At 41.6% G+C, this 17,429-nt stretch overlaps 1 protein-coding gene across 5 annotated transcripts in view; it reads left to right on the top strand.

The window, feature by feature from the left end:
• Positions 1-7,514: 7,514 nt before the first annotated feature.
• The window catches only part of MAST2 (microtubule associated serine/threonine kinase 2), a 272,437-nt gene continuing 262,522 nt past the window's right edge, over positions 7,515-17,429 (top strand). For all 5 annotated transcript variants that reach the window (XM_032217719.1, XM_032217718.1, XM_032217716.1 and 2 more), the window contains exon 1: positions 7,515-7,911. In XM_032217719.1, coding sequence (XP_032073610.1) covers positions 7,717-7,911 — 195 coding nt within the window. In that variant the 5' untranslated portion in view covers positions 7,515-7,716. The remainder of the gene's footprint in view (positions 7,912-17,429) is intronic.

Here is a 17,429-nt window from a genome sequence, read left to right as displayed (position 1 = left end):
TTGTCTTTGAAGCATAAAGCTGCAACAGGTCCCTTTTCTTCATTTTTTAAATCTTCTTTTAGTAAAGGGTATAAACTGACTCAAGGCAGCTTGGGAATCAGCGTTTCTATTAATAAAACCATGCATACTGAACTTCTAGTAGGCTGCTGTGTTTGATGTGACTATGCTATTTATGCAGATGATTGTACTTACAAAATGTCAGTTACATAACTTCATTTTTGATACTCTAAGACTGTGATGGTAAATCTATGGCACGCGTGCCATTGGTGGCACACGGAGGCCTCTCTGCCGCCACGTGAGTTGTCACCCCAGCTGAGCTCCATCATGCATGCATGTGCGTCTCCCGCCGGCCAGCTGATTTTCGGGTCTCTGCAGCATGTGTGGTTTAATCCAAATGAAGTTAAAACACTCTACAAGCCATCGAGAATTTAACTATATACATCCAACAGGAACAGAAAGTGCCTCACAGGAGCAGAGAGGTAAATCCTAGAGAAGCAGGAAATGCATCACTGAACAATGGAGATGAATATTAGAGAAGAACAAAGCTGCATACAAGGCAGATATGACACTTGTAACTGTATGCATGCATGACAAGGTGGGGGGGGAGAAAGGGATGTGTAGTTGCACCCTGGGTCCCCTCACACCCCATTTTTGGTCCCAGGAGGCTTCCGGAAGGCCAGCTAGGCCCAAAATGGGGCGCCAGGGTCACACAGACATGGGGGGTGGGTGGAAGGAGTGCAGGGAGGGGTTGCACATGCACACACAGGGAGGCAGGCCATTCAAGGGGGGTCACATGCACATTGTATTATGGGTGTGGGCATGCACACATGTATTGCGTGTATGCGCACGCTTTTGGCACATGAAAACAAAAAGGTTAGCCATCACTAAGGTGACCAGACGTCCCGCTTTTGGTGGGATAGTCACGCTTTTCACAATTTTTCCCACGTCCCGTTTTTTAAAAAAAAAGTCCCGATTTTTTTTAAAGTTACGAAAAAGCCTCCAGCCGCCGAGGCTCTCCTAGCAATTGGGAGCGTATATTCTTCGTCGAGACGAGCGCATTCCCGCCCGCACGTCCCTGGGAGCTGTTGCCAATGGCTGAGGGAGGAGAAGACTTACTCCATGTGGAGACCGCAGACTTCCCTCACGGATTTTTCCTTTTTCTGTTGCTTTGAGCAGCCCCTCCCTCCCCCCTCTCTTCCTCTCTCTCTCTCGGAGCTAGCTAGCAGTTGCCTCCCAGGCTGTCCAAGCTCAGCCCCTCCCCCGTCCTCCTGCTTCGCCTTGGCTGCTCGGGGCTTCTAAATTGGCATTGCGTGTTGTTTGAGGAGGGGATTACTGTGCCATAGAAACACAGCATATATCTCACGTGGCTGATAACCTGGTCTCTACAGAAGAGGTAATTTTAAAAACTTCGGAGCGAATCCAGAAAGAGGGGAGAAAGAGGCTGAAGGAGTGTGTGAGGAGGGGGGATTTTCTAAACCCCATTGAATCCAGAGGGGAGGGAGAGAGAGAGAGAGAGAGAGAGAGAGAGAGAGAGAGAGAGAAAGAGGGAGGGAGGGGGGGAGTTTCTGCACGGAGGGGGGAAACGTCCCATTGAATCCAGAGGAGGGGGGAGAGAGAGAGAGAGAAAGAGGGAGTGTGTGCACAGAGGGGAGATTTTCTAAACCCCATTGAATCCAGAGGAGGGGAGAGAGAGAGAGAGAGAGAAAGAGAGAGTTTGTGCACAGAGGGGAGATTTTCTAAACCCCATTGAATCCAGAGGAGGGGCGAGAGAGAGAGAGAGAAAGAGGGAGTGTGTGCACGGAGGGGGGATTTTCTAAACCCATTGAATCCAGAGGAGGGGTGGAGAGAGAGAGAGAAAGAGGGAGTTTGTGCACCGAGGGGGGATTTTCTAAACCCCATTGAATCCAGAGGAGGGAAGAGAGAGAGAGAGAGAGAGAGTGAGAGAGAGAGAGAGAGAAAGAGGGAGTGTGTGCACGGAGTGGGGAAACGTCCCATTGAATCCAGAGGAGGGGAGAGAGAGAGAGAGAGAAAGAGGGAGTGTGTGCACGGAGGGGAGATTTTCTAAACCCCATTGAATCCAGAGGAGGGGAGAGAGAGAGAGAGAAAGAGAGAGAGAGAGAGAGAAAAAGAGGGAGTGTGTGCACGGAGGGGGGATTTTCTAAACCCATTGAATCCAGAGGAGGGGGGAGAGAGAGAGAGAGAAAGAGGGAGTTTGTGCACTGAGGGGAGATTTTCTAAACCCCATTGAATCCAGAGGAGGGGAGAGAGAGAGAGAGAGAGAGAAAGATATCACATATCATCTGGGGTTCACAAATTATATTATACTATTATGTCTTTTATGGTGTAACACATTGTATAAATTACCCTGTGAGTTTATGCTTTCAGTCTTTTCCTATGATTCCAATATTTTTGTCATATATTTAGATGCAACTAATTTACATTTATGGATGTATGTGGGTTATTCCAAAATGTCTTTTATCAGTAAATGCCCCACCTCACTCATGGAAAGTTCTTTCAGACAAGATATTAACAAATATATTTGAAAACTGATCAGGTCAAACTGACCAGGGCTGTTTCACTCAGATGATAAGTAGTGATTATTACTAAACCTCTGCAAATATACAGTCAACCTTCAACAATTTTCCTGTTTGTTTGTTTTTTAAATCTATATATTGATTTCTTTCCAGACTGAAAACTTTAGTCATCTAATATGGAGCAAGACTGACAACTGAGAATAATGCTAAAATCAAAACCAGTCACATAATTCTTGTTAAGAGAAGATGCAAGAAATAGGACTTAGACTTATATACTGCTTTATAGCCCTCTCTAAGCTGTTTACAGAGTCAGCATATTGCCCCCAACAATCTGGGTCCTCATTTTACTGACCTCGGAAGGATGGAAGGCTGAGTCAACTTTGAGCTGGTGAGATTTGAATTGCCAAATTCCAGTCAGCTGGCAGTCAGCAGAAGTAGCCTGCAGTACTGCACTCTAACCACTGTGCCACTGTGGCTCATAACTAATACTATAACAGCATTAAATACAGATGTAATATAGTGAAAATTAGTTATGAAGAATAGGTTTCCACATATGGGCAAACTTTGGGGGTTAGTGGGTACTATACACAGGTAGTCTGCAGTTTACAATAATTTATTTAGTGACAATTCAAAATTACAATGGTCCTGAAAAAAATGATTTATGACAGTTTTTCACACTTACAGTGTCCCCCTGGTTATGTGATCAACCCTTTGGGTGCTTGGTACTGGCATGTATTTATGACAGTTGCACTGTCCTGGACTCATGTGATTACAATTTATAACCTTCCCAGCTGGTTTTCGACAAAGTCAATGGGGGAAGTCAGGTTCACTTAACAGCCCATGATTCAGTTAAGAACAGTGACAAAAAGGTTGTAAAATGGGGCAAACCTCACTTAACAACTGCCTTGATTACAAATAGAAATGTGTTCATTTGTGATTGTAAGTCAAGGACTGCATATATAGAGATTACATCATGCTTTGTGCTTTCTGAAAAGAAGCGCTATAACTAAGAACGCTATGATCAGCATGGTCAGATTGATAACACTGTTTGTCTAAAAGTAAATTATTGAAAATGAACTATCACTTTGTTTGCAGCAGAGACTAAAAGGAAACATATGAATAGAAGTAATTTCTCCATAATTGCCTGGAGCATTAGCAATGAACATTTATTTAACACACAAAATAATATTACTACAATGAATTGTATTAATTTCAGTTAATAGCCATCTCCCCCCCCCCCCCAATTATTTATCCATGTATTTAAGAGACTAGGAAGGTCCTTTGTATCTCATTTGTAGTCTTAGCCTAAAGGATTTTTGGCTCCGTTTTCTTTTCTTAGGGAAGTATGACTGGCTTCCTGACTGTCCTGTTTAGAGGAAAATATTTAACCAGGTCAAAACATGCTATCCAACAATAACTGGACAGCATATGAGATATTTTTCTAAATTGTTCTATATATAAATTATGTGTTATTGCTTTTATAATTTAAAATTCGTATTTTTCATTGTCATATTGTTTACTTCTATGATCTTAGAATAAAATACTATGATAATAGATAAAAATATTAAATGAAAATCTTGGATTCTATTTCAAGATATAAGTTAGCAGTAACACTAAGATTAGAGCTTTAATTCATACTGAAGAATGAAAACAAGGCTGTTTATTTTATCAGGGCAATGCTAAAGCCCCAAAGGCACTTGCAACAGCTTAAAATTGGTTTATTAGTTTATAGCTGTTCCACAATTTGCTGCTCAATGTTGATGCTTAATGCTTGAAGTGATATAATAAAAAATTGTGGGGAGGAAATAATATTATATGTATTAAATCAAATTGAATTTAAATCATATTTACTGTATATACTCGAGTATAAGCCTAGTTTTTCAGCCCACTTTTTGGGCTGAAAAAAGCCGCCTCGGCTTATACTCGAGTCAGTGAAAAATTTGCCCGAAATGGAGGAGAAAAAGGGGTGGGGCCATGCCGCTGGGTGACACTCGTGAATGGCCCAGTGCCCCGTGAGTTTCCCCTCCCTCTGTGTCAGTTTGCCGCGCAGCGCGCACCGCACCATCCCCCCTCCTCACGTTCTAATGTAATGCAGGGCTGTCTTACGATTCCCCTTCCTCCCCCTCCTGCCGCTCTGCAACGATGTCCCACCTCCTCCTTGTTATGGCAAGCAGCCACATAGCGATGTCCCACCTCCTCTGGTACAGTGATCCAATGATAGGAATCACTGTGCCGTGTGTCATAGGAGGCGGGACATCGCTCCCGCGGCTGCACGGGACATCATCATCACAGCGGGACATCAGCATCATGAGGTGAGTGAAGTATTTCATTGAATACACCGCTAGTTTACTGTTTTTCTTTGAAATAAATATTCAAAAACATTATTGGTATCTATTTTTATTTTTGAAATTTACCGGTAGCTGCTGCATTTCCCACCCTAGGCTTATACTCGAGTCAATAACTTTTCCAGTTTTTTGTGGTAAAATTAGGTGCCTCGGCTTATATTCGGGTCGGCCTATACTCGAGTATATACGGTACTTTTTATTCTGAGATCTGGTCACATTTTGGAACATGGTCCTATCCTTGGACTGATATGATTAAACAGAAGCTCTTTCTCTCTCTGTTCAAAACTTTTAATATTTGTTTTGCTAAGCAAAGAAATCTTATGATATCAATGACTTCATTTGTTGTAAGGACTTAACAACTGCATAAAACTCAGAAGAAAAATTTAATCTTTTATGGGACTAGCAGAAAACTATTTAAGAAAGAACTATTCAAAAATGGTGATGGTCAATTTACTTGTGAAAGCTCTTTGTTTTGATATGTAAATAGACAAACCAATCTATATATATTAAAGTGAAATACACTCATGCATCATCAAGAAATCTCCAGAATCATAAAGCCTTAAAAATTTGAAATTTGGCACGTATGTTGCTCTTGGCCTCTAGGTGCTTGCTAAGAAAGGATTTTTTGAAATGACCATCAGATCATTAGTATTTCTTATATTATTATTAACACACTCTATTAATAATAGCCAGCCAGAGGGAGAGAAGGGGGTTAGGAGAGGAGAGGCTTCTCTGGGGGCAAGCCTGAGGGAGAGAAGGGGAGAGGAGAGGCCAATCGTAACTATTCATTAATGTTCAAGCTTTAATTGTCAATTTATCAAGCCCAATCACAGAGTTCCGTATCGAAGCATGGGTATCCAACTGACTAATTCAACAATAAAGGTAAAATACTTCATTTACTGTAACATTCCCTTCAGTTATAACACTGATGGTATGTATTTCTGCCATGGATGTGGCTGATAAAGTTTCAGTTATAATGGAGAAATTACTATAAATACTCCTGTGTAAAAGAATACAGGTAATCCTTGACTTATGACCAGGTACTTAACAAATGTTCAGTTACAATGCGCTTGAAAATTTTTTTTAACAATCTGTCCCTAAAGTTATGACTGCTGTACCACCTTTGTAGTCATGTGATTGCATTTTGGTTGCTTGGCAACCAGCTTGCATTTACAATTGGTTGCAGCTTACTGCAATCATGGTGATCACTTGTTATGATATTTTTTGCCATTTTCCAGCAAAAAAAAATGCCCATTTGACAAAGCAGATTCACATTTATGAGCAGGTGTTTCTCTTAACAGCTGGAGTAATTCACTTAATGTCATAAAAAACTGTTTTGGATTGAGCCTGGTCATGTGGTCTCTTGACTTAGAATTGCAAAACCTTATGACTGAAATTCTGATTCAATTGTAGTTGTAAGTTGAGGACTATTTGTATCCTAAAAACTCACAGAAATAATTTTCTTTATTAATGATAATTATTTCAAACAATCCATCATGCTTCTAGCATTTTTTTGAAAAAGACATCCTGAAATTGTTAGCCCTTCAAAAACAGATTGGTGAAGATTTTATTCATAGAATTTAGAAGCTGTTGTGAGAGACTGGCTAAGCCAAGGGGAGGAATCAAATGGGGAATTAGTCTGGAATCCCTAATCAAAGTCAGACTCCCTTTCAATGCCATTAAATCGTATCTAGTTTTACCCAAGTGCAAACTGTCAGTGAAGATTCCCGTGTATAGGCTTGAGAACACCCCCCCCCCCAACTGAACTCTTCATGTGTGGATCTAATTGTTCCTGCCACTGTCCACTGTCTCTTTTCGGAGAAGTTACCCTGACATCAAAATCAGGTCAAGCTGTTAATATTTGACAGGATATGACTGTTATCCAATATTGTTGCTTGCCTTGCAGCTGGAAATCCACTTTCAGACCAAACTCCAGACATGGTTCAGAAATAGCTCAACAGGTCACAGACATGGAACGTTCCATACTTACAACCCATTAGGCAACTCAATTAGGCATCCAGAAACACTGGCACCCACTCCACAACCCTTCTTCACAACACATTAAGGATAGTGGAAATGTTTCTCCTGCTGTCAAGCCATATATTCTAGCGGGGTAAAAAAATTGGAGCTGGAAAACCCACCCATCATTGTCCTAACCTAATCTTACATTTGGACAGTAAAGACAGCAGCACTAGTCAGCTGCATAAGGATCAGCATAGCAAGTTGCACCCAAAAAACTTTTCTTCCAGCTTTGACAAAACTGGAGAATTGCACTGGCGACGCCCTTAGGAGCCACTGCTGCCGAACGGCTATTTAGGCACGAAAGCCCTAAATAAGAGTGAGTTAAGGTGAGTTGACAGGAGAGTTTCACCATTCAGATCTTGCCTTTTAAGTACTTATCGGATCTCTGTTACATTACGCTATCCGCCTTTATTTATATAGATCCACCGTCCCGTCATACTTTGCGAGCCAATTCAACACACTTAAGAGTGTACTTTTTTCCGCGCGCTCCCGCTCCCCCTCAGGCGATCCTTTTCTCTCGGTCCCGCCTTCTTCATTCCATAAGCCCCGCCTCCTCGGAGTTGGCCTCTCTCCCCGCCCCTCGAGTTTCCTCGCGCGTCGGCAGCCCCTCCTCTCGCGATACGTGGCCGAGGTGGGGGGCTTGTCGCAGTGTCTAGCGTGCTTGCCGCTGACAAGGGCGCGGAGCGATGCCTGCCTGGCAGCTAAACGGGGAGAGAGGAGCTTCCCGGGATCGTTTCCCCCTCCCTCCGCGACCATGGCGGGCTGTTTAGCGCGCGAGCCCCTGCGCTGAGAAGTTGTCGCTGCCCTCCCCCGTCATGAAGAAGGGTCGCCCCCGGGGAGAAAAAGCGGGGCCCTCGGGGCTCTCAGTTCCCCGGAACCTGGAGCAGCCCACCCGGGTCCCCTTAGATGCTTCAAAGAGGAGAGCCTATGCGGCGGCGGCAGGGGGCAGTGCGAGAGAAGCGGAAGAAGCGGGTCCAGGCAGCGCCGCCTGTAGGGACCCGCCAGAAAAGGTACTACTGCGGCGGCTGGAGGGTCTTTGGGTCGGCGGATCTGCCTTGTCGGGGGTGGGGGGCGTCGGTACAGCCAGGGGATCAAGATCGTGGGGGTTGATTATGGAGGCTTTACTTTGGAGGAGGGGAGAGATTTCTAGGGGTACCGTGATTGCTGATTGGAGTCATCCAATGTGGACAGCCGGATGCTCCTCAGTCATTGCAAGGGGAGACGCTGGGTGGGTGGAAGGGGACCGTTGTGGTGGAGATGCTCTTCCAGGGATGCCGAAAGAGGCTTCCTCTGCGGTCAGAAAACTCGTGGAAACTTCTGCTTGCCTCTTATGAAGCCACTTATGAAGTAACACTACCCAGCCTTTTAGGCTACGGTAATTGCTGTAGTAGAGGATGTTCACATTGGATCCTTTAGGGTGGGGACATGCCTTGCAGGGTGATCCCTGTAACCTGCAAATGGCTCTGTGGTGGGTAGATCTTGGGTGTTCAGATATTTGGCCCAGATCAAAGAACATCCCAGTTAAGGGACAGGTAAGCACATATTTTGGTATAGATTAGTAGTGCTTCTGTTTGGTACTCTTTATTATTAGTATAATTTACCCCAGTAAAAATGCGTACAAAGCAACTATGTGGATAATTTATCTTCTCTAAAAGTGAAAGATTAATTATATAATGGATAAATTTACACGATGATCTAAACCAGGGGTCACCAACCTTTGATACCTCACGAGCCACTAAATCCATAATTTTAAATCCCGCGGACCACTAATATGATTTTTTAAAAAAAAGATAAATAGTATTTAGTGCAATATAAAAATGCAAATAATTTTTCTGTGGACCACCAAAATTTTCTCATGGACTACCAGTTGGTGTCCGCTGATCTCAACATTCCTGAGGATGTTCCAGAGGATTATTTATAATTACATTATGCTTTGCCTGCCTGAGGGAATTCAAGGTTGTATGCTATAGTAGCAACCTTCTCAGGTAGCTTGGACTGTGAAATAATGGTTGGGCCAAAATTTCCTGGTGAGTTTAATAGTTAATTGAAGACAGTTCTTCTCAGCTGCTTTTTTTTTTGCAGCCCTAGACAGGCGATCCCCCCCCTCAGGACAATGATAAATTGCTTAAAGCAACTTAAGACCAACACGAGCGGGTTTTACTCCTGTGATGTTCCTTTTTTATAACTATCTAAACACCAGCTTCGTTTTCCTTTGAAACTTCTTTGTTCAATCGTGCTGCAAAATGGCGTTTTTACTATGTTGGTGATTGATGACGTAATTAACCGGCTTTATCTCCCCGGAGACTGCTACTCATTAACAAGCAAAATCTACAAATAACTTATTGAGAACTGAGCAGGTGAAGACACTGTTTATTTGTTTATTCTCAGCTTTTATCTATAATGCCTCCCAGGTCTAAGCAGGCAAAACGCTCCCCCCCGCATGTGCTTAAAGAACTTGTTAGTAAATCGCTGCCCTCGCCTCCTACACCCCCTACTGGAGATTCCTTAACACAGGAGCTTCTTTTTCAAATACTCAATGATTTTAAACAAGAAATCAAAGAATTTGTGCTGGATTTATGCGACAAAATACAGACTAAGATTGCCCTAATAAAGGTGGATATGTTTGAAGCTATGTCTACTTTGACAGATTATATCGAAGAAATGGAGACTAAACTGGAAACTTTGGAGGAGGCTAATTCTAATTTGACTTCCAACATCCAAGCATTACAACAAGAGATTAGAGATACTCAAACACAACTTATAATGATAAATTATAACAGAAAGGCGTTTGCAATAAGAGTCAGAGGACTGCCCGAAAAGAAAGGAGAGAACTTGAAACAGACGTTTGTAGAGGCTTTCAGTCAAGCGGTGGGAAGTCCGGGATTCAATTTTGATTGGAATATTCGAAAAATCTATCGCCAGAATTCGTGTGTAGCAGAACAGCGACAGCTTCCAAGAGACATAATTATATACTTTTTCACAAGAGAATCCAGAAATGCAATCATCCATAAGTTTTACAACAACAGGCTCCGAATCGATGGGCAAGATTTGTTTGTCTTTAAAGAAATACCACTCCAGATGCTGCAAGCAAGGAGAGACTATACTTTTTTAACCCAAGAGCTTAAAAATCGTCAAATACAGTATAAATGGGAAGCTCCAGTTGGAATCACAGTTACACTCGAGAATCAAAGATTTCGTCTCAATTCTGTTTCGGAAGCTCGGGACTTTTATTATAAAACTCTGAAGGCGGGGCTTCTTGACTCACTCGGAAAAGCGGAAAGACAAGGTGAAGGAAAGACAAGCAGCAATTCACTTGGTTACAAGATGGAGGGAGTTGTTCTCCCCCTACCGGAGAGGCAGAAGAGCGGAAACTGAGGATTTAGCCATATTTTCAAAGCAGCGGGACACGTGGTTATAAGGCAGAGGGTTGCCTTCTCTTTCCGGAAGGGCAGAAGAGTAAAGAATAAAGATCCAGCGATGTCTTTAAAATACTTTTTAAGCTCTTGGACTGATTAAAATTTTAGGATTCCTGTTTGGTACGAAATGGTAAAGCTGTGTACCGATGAGGAATGGAAAGAAGCATTGCTTATTTTGGACAGATATTGTATGGGATCTTTATAAGACTTATTTGAATTTTAATCCAAACTGCGCATGAATTGTTTTCTGGTGTGAGGAAAGCGGGGACCAAGATTTATTTGAATTGCGGTTTGGGATGAATGGAGTTGGGAGGAGTGGGGCAGAAGGGAAGGTGGAGCGGGACATCGATGAAGGGATCCTGGGACTGAATGAAGTGGTATGGATTTTGGGCACACATTTTACGGATTTACATGCTTGAAGTATAACATAAAAAGCTCAGGATTTTAAAGTGAAGAGCGAGATCCTAATCTTATGGAATTTGGGCTTGGGAGGAATGGAGATGAGAAACGAGGGGTAGGAAGATGAGTAGCAAAAGTATGATTAGACTGCTCTGTATTTGAAGGTAAATTGATTTTTGTATAAACTATTATTTGAATATAAGGTTAAGAAAGGCTATCTGGAGAGTCCACAGGAAGATGGGGGTAAATATCAAAGAAGCAAGGGACGAAGATAAAATATAAATGGAATGATCTATACTGTTTAAATCTTAAGAATGATGGGAGGCTGAGCATAATGCAAAAGATTTTTATTTTTTTTATTTTTTTTTCTTTTTTTTTTCTTTTTCGGAGTGTTCTTTTTATTTTATTTTCATTATTATTGTTAATAAGATATTCTAGAAGGTGAATGGTACTGAACTGTGCCGGGTGTGGGACCTGGGAAGTCGGAGGGGATTAGGGAGGGGGGTTCACTGGGGGTGGGTGGGTGGGTGGAGATATAGTCTCAATATATAGAATAAGAAGAATACACTTGTATACTGTTGTTCCTTATCTTTTCTTTTTATTTTTCTCTTTTTTTTCTTTTTCTTTTTATTTTTTTCCCTTCTCTTTTCTTTTTAGTGCAATTTTTAGTAATTGAATAGATTAATGAATAGAGAAATGCACCAAAGTGAGAAGTAGAGGAAAAGAAGAGGGAGAAGTAAGGAGGGAGGAAGAGGGGAATGTAAGGAGGATGAGAGGGGAAGGAGGGTGAGGAAGGCGAGAAAGGAAGATAGGAGGGGAAAGGGAAGTAGGAGGGGTGATTGTTGGAGGGAGAAAGGAAAGTTGGAGGGGGAGAAGAAGGGGTGTATGAAAGCGACAGGTTGGGTTTATGATGAGCTGTGTTTAGGTTGGGTTTTTTTTTATTATATTATTATTACTGCAAATATTCAGTATATAAGTGAATGTACAAAATTGAAAAATGAAAATGAATAAAACATTTGAAACAGAAAAAGCCATACCTCCGACGTGGGAACAAAGCCAAGCGACTAAAGTATGCATGGAAACATAGGAACTGGGGTGCAGAAAAATGGCAGCAGGTGCTCTGGATTGATAAGTCAAAATTTGAAATATTTGGCTGTAGCAGAAGGCAGTGTGTTCGTCGAAGGGCTGGAGAGCGGTACAATAATGAGTGTCTGCAGGCAACAGTGAAACATGGTGGAGGTTCCTTGAACATTTGGGGCTGCATTTCTGCAAATGGAGTTGGAGATTTGGTCAGGATTAATGGTGTTCTCAATGCTGAGAAATACAGGCAGATATTTATCCATCATGCAATACCATCAGGGAGGCGTATGATTGGCCCCAAATTTATTCTGCAGCAGGACAACGACCCCAAACATACAGCCAAAGTCATTAAGAACTATCTTCAGCGTAAAGAAGAACAAGAAGTACTGGAAGTGATGGCATGGCCCCCACAGAACCCTGATCTCAACATTATCGAGTGTGTCTGGGATTACATGAAGAGACAGAAGGATGTGAGAAAGCCTACATCCACAGAAGATCTGTGGTTAGTTCTCCAAGATGTTTGGAACAACCTACCAGCCAAGTTCCTTCAAAAACTGTGCAAGTGTACCTAGAAGAATTGCTGCTGTTTTTTTTAAAAAAAATTTTTTTAATTTATTTTCAAAACAAACATACAACTCCTCCTTCTTTGCATATTGTAGAAAGTGTATCAGCTGGTTACAAAAGGCTTTTGTTCATCTCTTCCACCGTCATCAAATATAATTCATATTAATTCAAATATCTTAACTCAAATATTTACTATATTAACATCATCATACCTCCACTTTTATTTGACTATAGTTATTTAAACATCCTTCCTCCTTAAATATACCAAGATTCAATACATAACCACATGCTGCCATTTCATTTACTTATTTGTAAAATCCTCCATTAACATTAAGTCCTCATATCCTGTTTTAGCTAAACATCCATATTTAATACCAAAATTTTCTAATCCATGTATATAATTTATTATCATTATCCTTTATTTAACTATAGCCTATATCATAACATTTCCCCCCTATTAGTTAAAACTTAACTGTATCTAGTTTTTTTTTATAATTATTATTGTTATTAATAATCTTTATATATAGTCCAAAAATATTTCTAACCTTCCCTTCTCATATCCAATTATTACTTATCATAACAGCTCAACATTGTATACATTACTATCATTATCAATTTTTATTTAACTATACCTATTACCACTGGATTTAACTAAGTTTAGCTAATTTTGAATTATACTCTTCCATCTATCAACCTGTATCTGTCCAATAACAAAACAGTCTTATATCTACTGCCATTTGTGGATCCAATTCTCCAGACATCTTTTTAAACAAGTCTGAACGACGTGATCTTTGCACCTTCTTGTTTGTAGTATCTCTCATATAATGTTGATGCCCTCCTTTTGTTTCCTTTATCAGCTTGTCTTTAATTCTCAGCAGTGTTATCAAATATTTTGCAAATAGTATTTCATAGTCCATCAGTTCTTTAATGCTTTCTTCTCCTTCTATGTCCTGTCCTTTGAAATAAATTTTCTCTCCATTTAATTCCTCTTCAAATATTCCATTCTTTCCTCCCTCAGAAATAAACCAATTGCCACGAATATCAACAAGCTCAAACTCTTTATCTCCGTTTTCCATTTCAGTTTTTTGAATTTCCATCTTCTTATTTTGTATTTGATGAACATCCTCAGTTTTTTCATCACAATTTGTTGCCAAATACAACAAACAATCAAATTTTCTCTCAATTCTTTCCTCTGTATGAAACACCCTCTTCAAAGCTGAAAGTATCGCTTGAAGAGACGCCATGTTTATACGCAGTTGTATTTTTTCTTAAAAGCTCAGCAACACTGAAACACTCGCAAGTGAAAGCAAACTACAAAGGAACAGCTGTACAATCTTATCAGATCTTAAGCCAGAACAGCCAAGCAATAAGTGTCGAGATGTAAACAGTCAATTTGTACCTTACAGGGAGCCAGAAGAAATGTTAGAGTAATCCATCCATTTGAAAAGGTTTACTTAGAATCAATCCATGTAAATAACATTTAAAAAGTAAGATAACCACTGTCCAGAACCATTAGAAAGATCAAAATCGCTGCTAAGTTCTTCTATTCTTTGATTTAAGTTAGTTTAAAATTTTTTTAGGCAGTCCGTTTTTTTTTAAACAATAAAAGTTTCTTACCAGCTTAACACTTCTCCTCCATATTGCCCTGACTTTGTCAGCCTTGAAAGACTGGAATTTTTACTGCCAGCAGAAGACTTTAGACCTGCTTTTCTCGGACATTTTGCAATATTGCCGAGATCAGCAAGATGTAATCTTCCTGTTCACCATCTCTTCGGAATGATTTAGGTCCGTTGGAACCCCCCAGCAATAAAAATATCGAGTGCGATCTCAGAGCTTTGAGATCGCACGTCGTCTCGTCACGGCATCCAGGCTCCGCTGAAGAATTGCTGCTGTTTTGAAGGCAAATATTGATTTGATTTAGATTTCTCTTTTTTTTTGTTCACTGCATTTTGTTCATTTATGAACATAAATGTTTAACACTTCCATTTTTGAAAGCATTCTTTGTTTACAGCATTTTTTCACACCTGCCTAAAATGTATGCACAGTGCTGTACCTGTATTACAGATTTTAATGCCATAATGTTTATGCTGATTGCAAGGTTTGAAGAGATGAATCAAATAAAAAATGCATGTATGGTGTTACAAGAATGTGTGTGTGTGTGTATGTCTGTGTGTGTGGTGTTACAAGAATATAGTTCCAGATGGCCATCCTTTGTATTTGAAACAAAAACTCTAAGCAAAAATGACTACTTATTCAAATTTTTATGTTTGAAACATAAAATTTTTCTATTCTATACATATTTTGAGATGATTCCTTGTAGATAATAATCAATATAAATTGGTCATCAAGGAATCAGATTTCCAGATAAGTTCAGATGGATTTTATAACTGTGTAGCTTGGCTACTGCTATTACTATTGTATACCTTGTAAGGTGTGAAGATAATCTAAAAACCTATCCCACATAAATACCCAGATGGATTTTGTGCCATTGATGATTCTTCCGGCCTAACAAATATTTTCTAACTGCACAAATTTGAATCAACTATCAAAAGTTAGCCAATAACTTTTTAAAATATTCAGATCATGATATTTAATTAAACTATTTAACATTAACCATTTGCTTATTTTCATAAAAAAATAAACAGGATTTTGCAAAAATTAATTCCCTTTAATTTCTTTTAACAATCTTTGTCTTTAAGGATTGTCTTCAAAATGCTTGCTTATTTTTTGGAGAATGGGGGAGAATGCTAAGATTTTACTTTTATTTGGAATATAATGATAAATTTATGTTTATATTTACTGGCATGTATAGGTCCATCCAGTTGCAACTCTGATGGGAGATACTGGTAATCGGTTGTGGATGACGCTGATTACACAAATATAAGATGACCTGAGAATGGGAGATGTATGCAGAGATAACCTTGATGGAAAGATTTCTGGGAATTCTTGCTGGGAAGAATTTTTTATTTAGTGTGGACTTAAAACTAAATGTGGTACAAGTAATTAAGCTTAGATAATTAAAAGGATTGGGTTTAAGCCTACCAGCAGTTTTCATTTCCAGTCAGGTAATAATTTATGTGCGCATGTCCCTGGAAGATGGCTGCTGAGTCTTTCGCTCCAGCTCGACTCCTCCGAAAAATGGCTTAAATGAAAGATATATCTGCCCAGGAGCTCGGCTGAAGGTAAACAAACTCCCCAGAACATCTGTGCCAGCAGCGTAGGGGGAGACTTGTCTCCTCGGAGCTGCTAGGAGCTGTTAGGCAAAGAAAACGCCAACGCTGACACTGCTGCTGTCGGGGAAGCCTTGATTTATTGAAGCCTTGATTTATTGAAGCTCCTGTTGGAGAAGCTTATTCCCGTTGCTGCTTGGAGCCAGACGTTGGAAACTGGTTAGCTTGGGCTACGTGGAGCTGTGTGTGTGTATGCCAGAGATTAAGAGCTGGGCAGTCTGTTCTCTCACCAAGAAACGCTGAAGCTGATATCTGAGCTGCTGCCCCCCCCCTCCTGTTGCTGCTGCTGTTGCTTGCCTGTGCTTCCACTTGCTCCCCTGCTTAGCATGGGCTCTCCACTATCCTGGCCTGTGACTATCTGATTTTGGCCTTTCAACATCCGACCTCCTTTGACCACATTGCCACCCGTCACTGCCCCTGGAATACCAACTCGGACAGCGCCCACTTAATTACAACTCTCAGGACGCCATGGACTGTGCTTTTGTGGTGCATATGTTTTATGAAAGGAGAGATAGAGGATGGCAGAAATATGGAGGGGGAGTTGGCGTCCTAACAACCAACATACCCCCCCCTTCTTCTTCAACCTGTTCCAGCCACCACCAGACTTTGGACCCTTTCAGGCCTATAGGCGAGGGGGAAGACAAGACATTCCCCTGCATACTATCTATATATCTTCTATGGACCGTTGTTGGCTTCTGTTTTGGATTTTATCCAGCCATTTCAACTCTGAACATTGAGAGCCGACTTTTACCACCTGAACTCGCACTTTAAATTAATCAATTGCGCAATTTTTAATTTCTCCCTTTTCTTTCATCTTTCTCTTCTTTCTTTGTATGGGATATGTATGAGATATGTGTGAGATGAATGAATGGCCCACTTTTATAACCATATTGTTGTAAAATTTTGTGTTTTTTTAACTTTCACGTGGGGACTGCTTGGAAGAGTGTATGAGTACGCATGATTCGGAGGACCTGCCGGGAGATGCGGGGGCCACGGGGGTGGTTGAGGGGACTAGAGACACGGGAGAGGGTCGGGGTATTACGGTCGTAACAGGGAGAGGCAGATACGGCGGGGACTTTAGGGCAGGCCATTACCGGGGAAGGAGGGTTCGCTACATTACAGAGATCCCTCCTTCCGGCCCTAGGAGTCCCACTCCGAGACCAGATGGCGTAAGCAGTCAGGACCCTGGTCTCAGGCTGTTGTCGCTAAATGCCAGGTCTGTTGTACATAAAGCTCCTCTCGTCCGGGACTTAATTTTAGATGAGAGGGCAGACCTGGCATGTATTACTGAAACCTGGCTGGGCCCAGAGGGAGGAGTCCCCCTTGTAGAACTGTGCCCAGAAGGATTTCAGGTGCTACATCAGCCGAGAGCCCAGGGAAGGGGTGGGGGTGTGGCCGCTGTTATCCGAGAGTCGTTAGTTCCTCGTAGGGTCCCTGCTCCGGAGATTGTCGGGTGTGAGTCTTTGCTGTTAAAGTTGGACCTCAAGGGTCAAGTGGGTCTGCTGTTAACGTACCTGCCTCCCAACAGCGTTGCAGCAGCCCTCCCCTCGCTCCTCGAGTCGGTAGCCGAGCTGGCAGTTGAGTTCCCTAGGCTGATGGTCCTGGGGGACTTTAATTTGCCGTCGCTCGGTGAAAACTCGGAGGGGGCGCAGGAGTTCATGGCTTCCATGACAGCCATGGGCTTGACCCAAGTAATTCGAGGCCCAACCCATTCGGCGGGACACATGCTTGACCTTGTATTTCTCTCGGAGCAGTGGATTTGTGATCTTGGTCTGAGGGGGAACGACATCATACCCCTGTCGTGGTCAGACCACTGCCTACTGAGGCTCGACTTTCGGA

Source organism: Thamnophis elegans, chromosome 5 (genome assembly GCF_009769535.1).
Source record: "Thamnophis elegans isolate rThaEle1 chromosome 5, rThaEle1.pri, whole genome shotgun sequence".
NCBI classification, from domain to species: Eukaryota; Metazoa; Chordata; class Lepidosauria; order Squamata; family Colubridae; genus Thamnophis; species Thamnophis elegans.
This window is presented reverse-complemented; position numbering and strand designations above follow the sequence as displayed.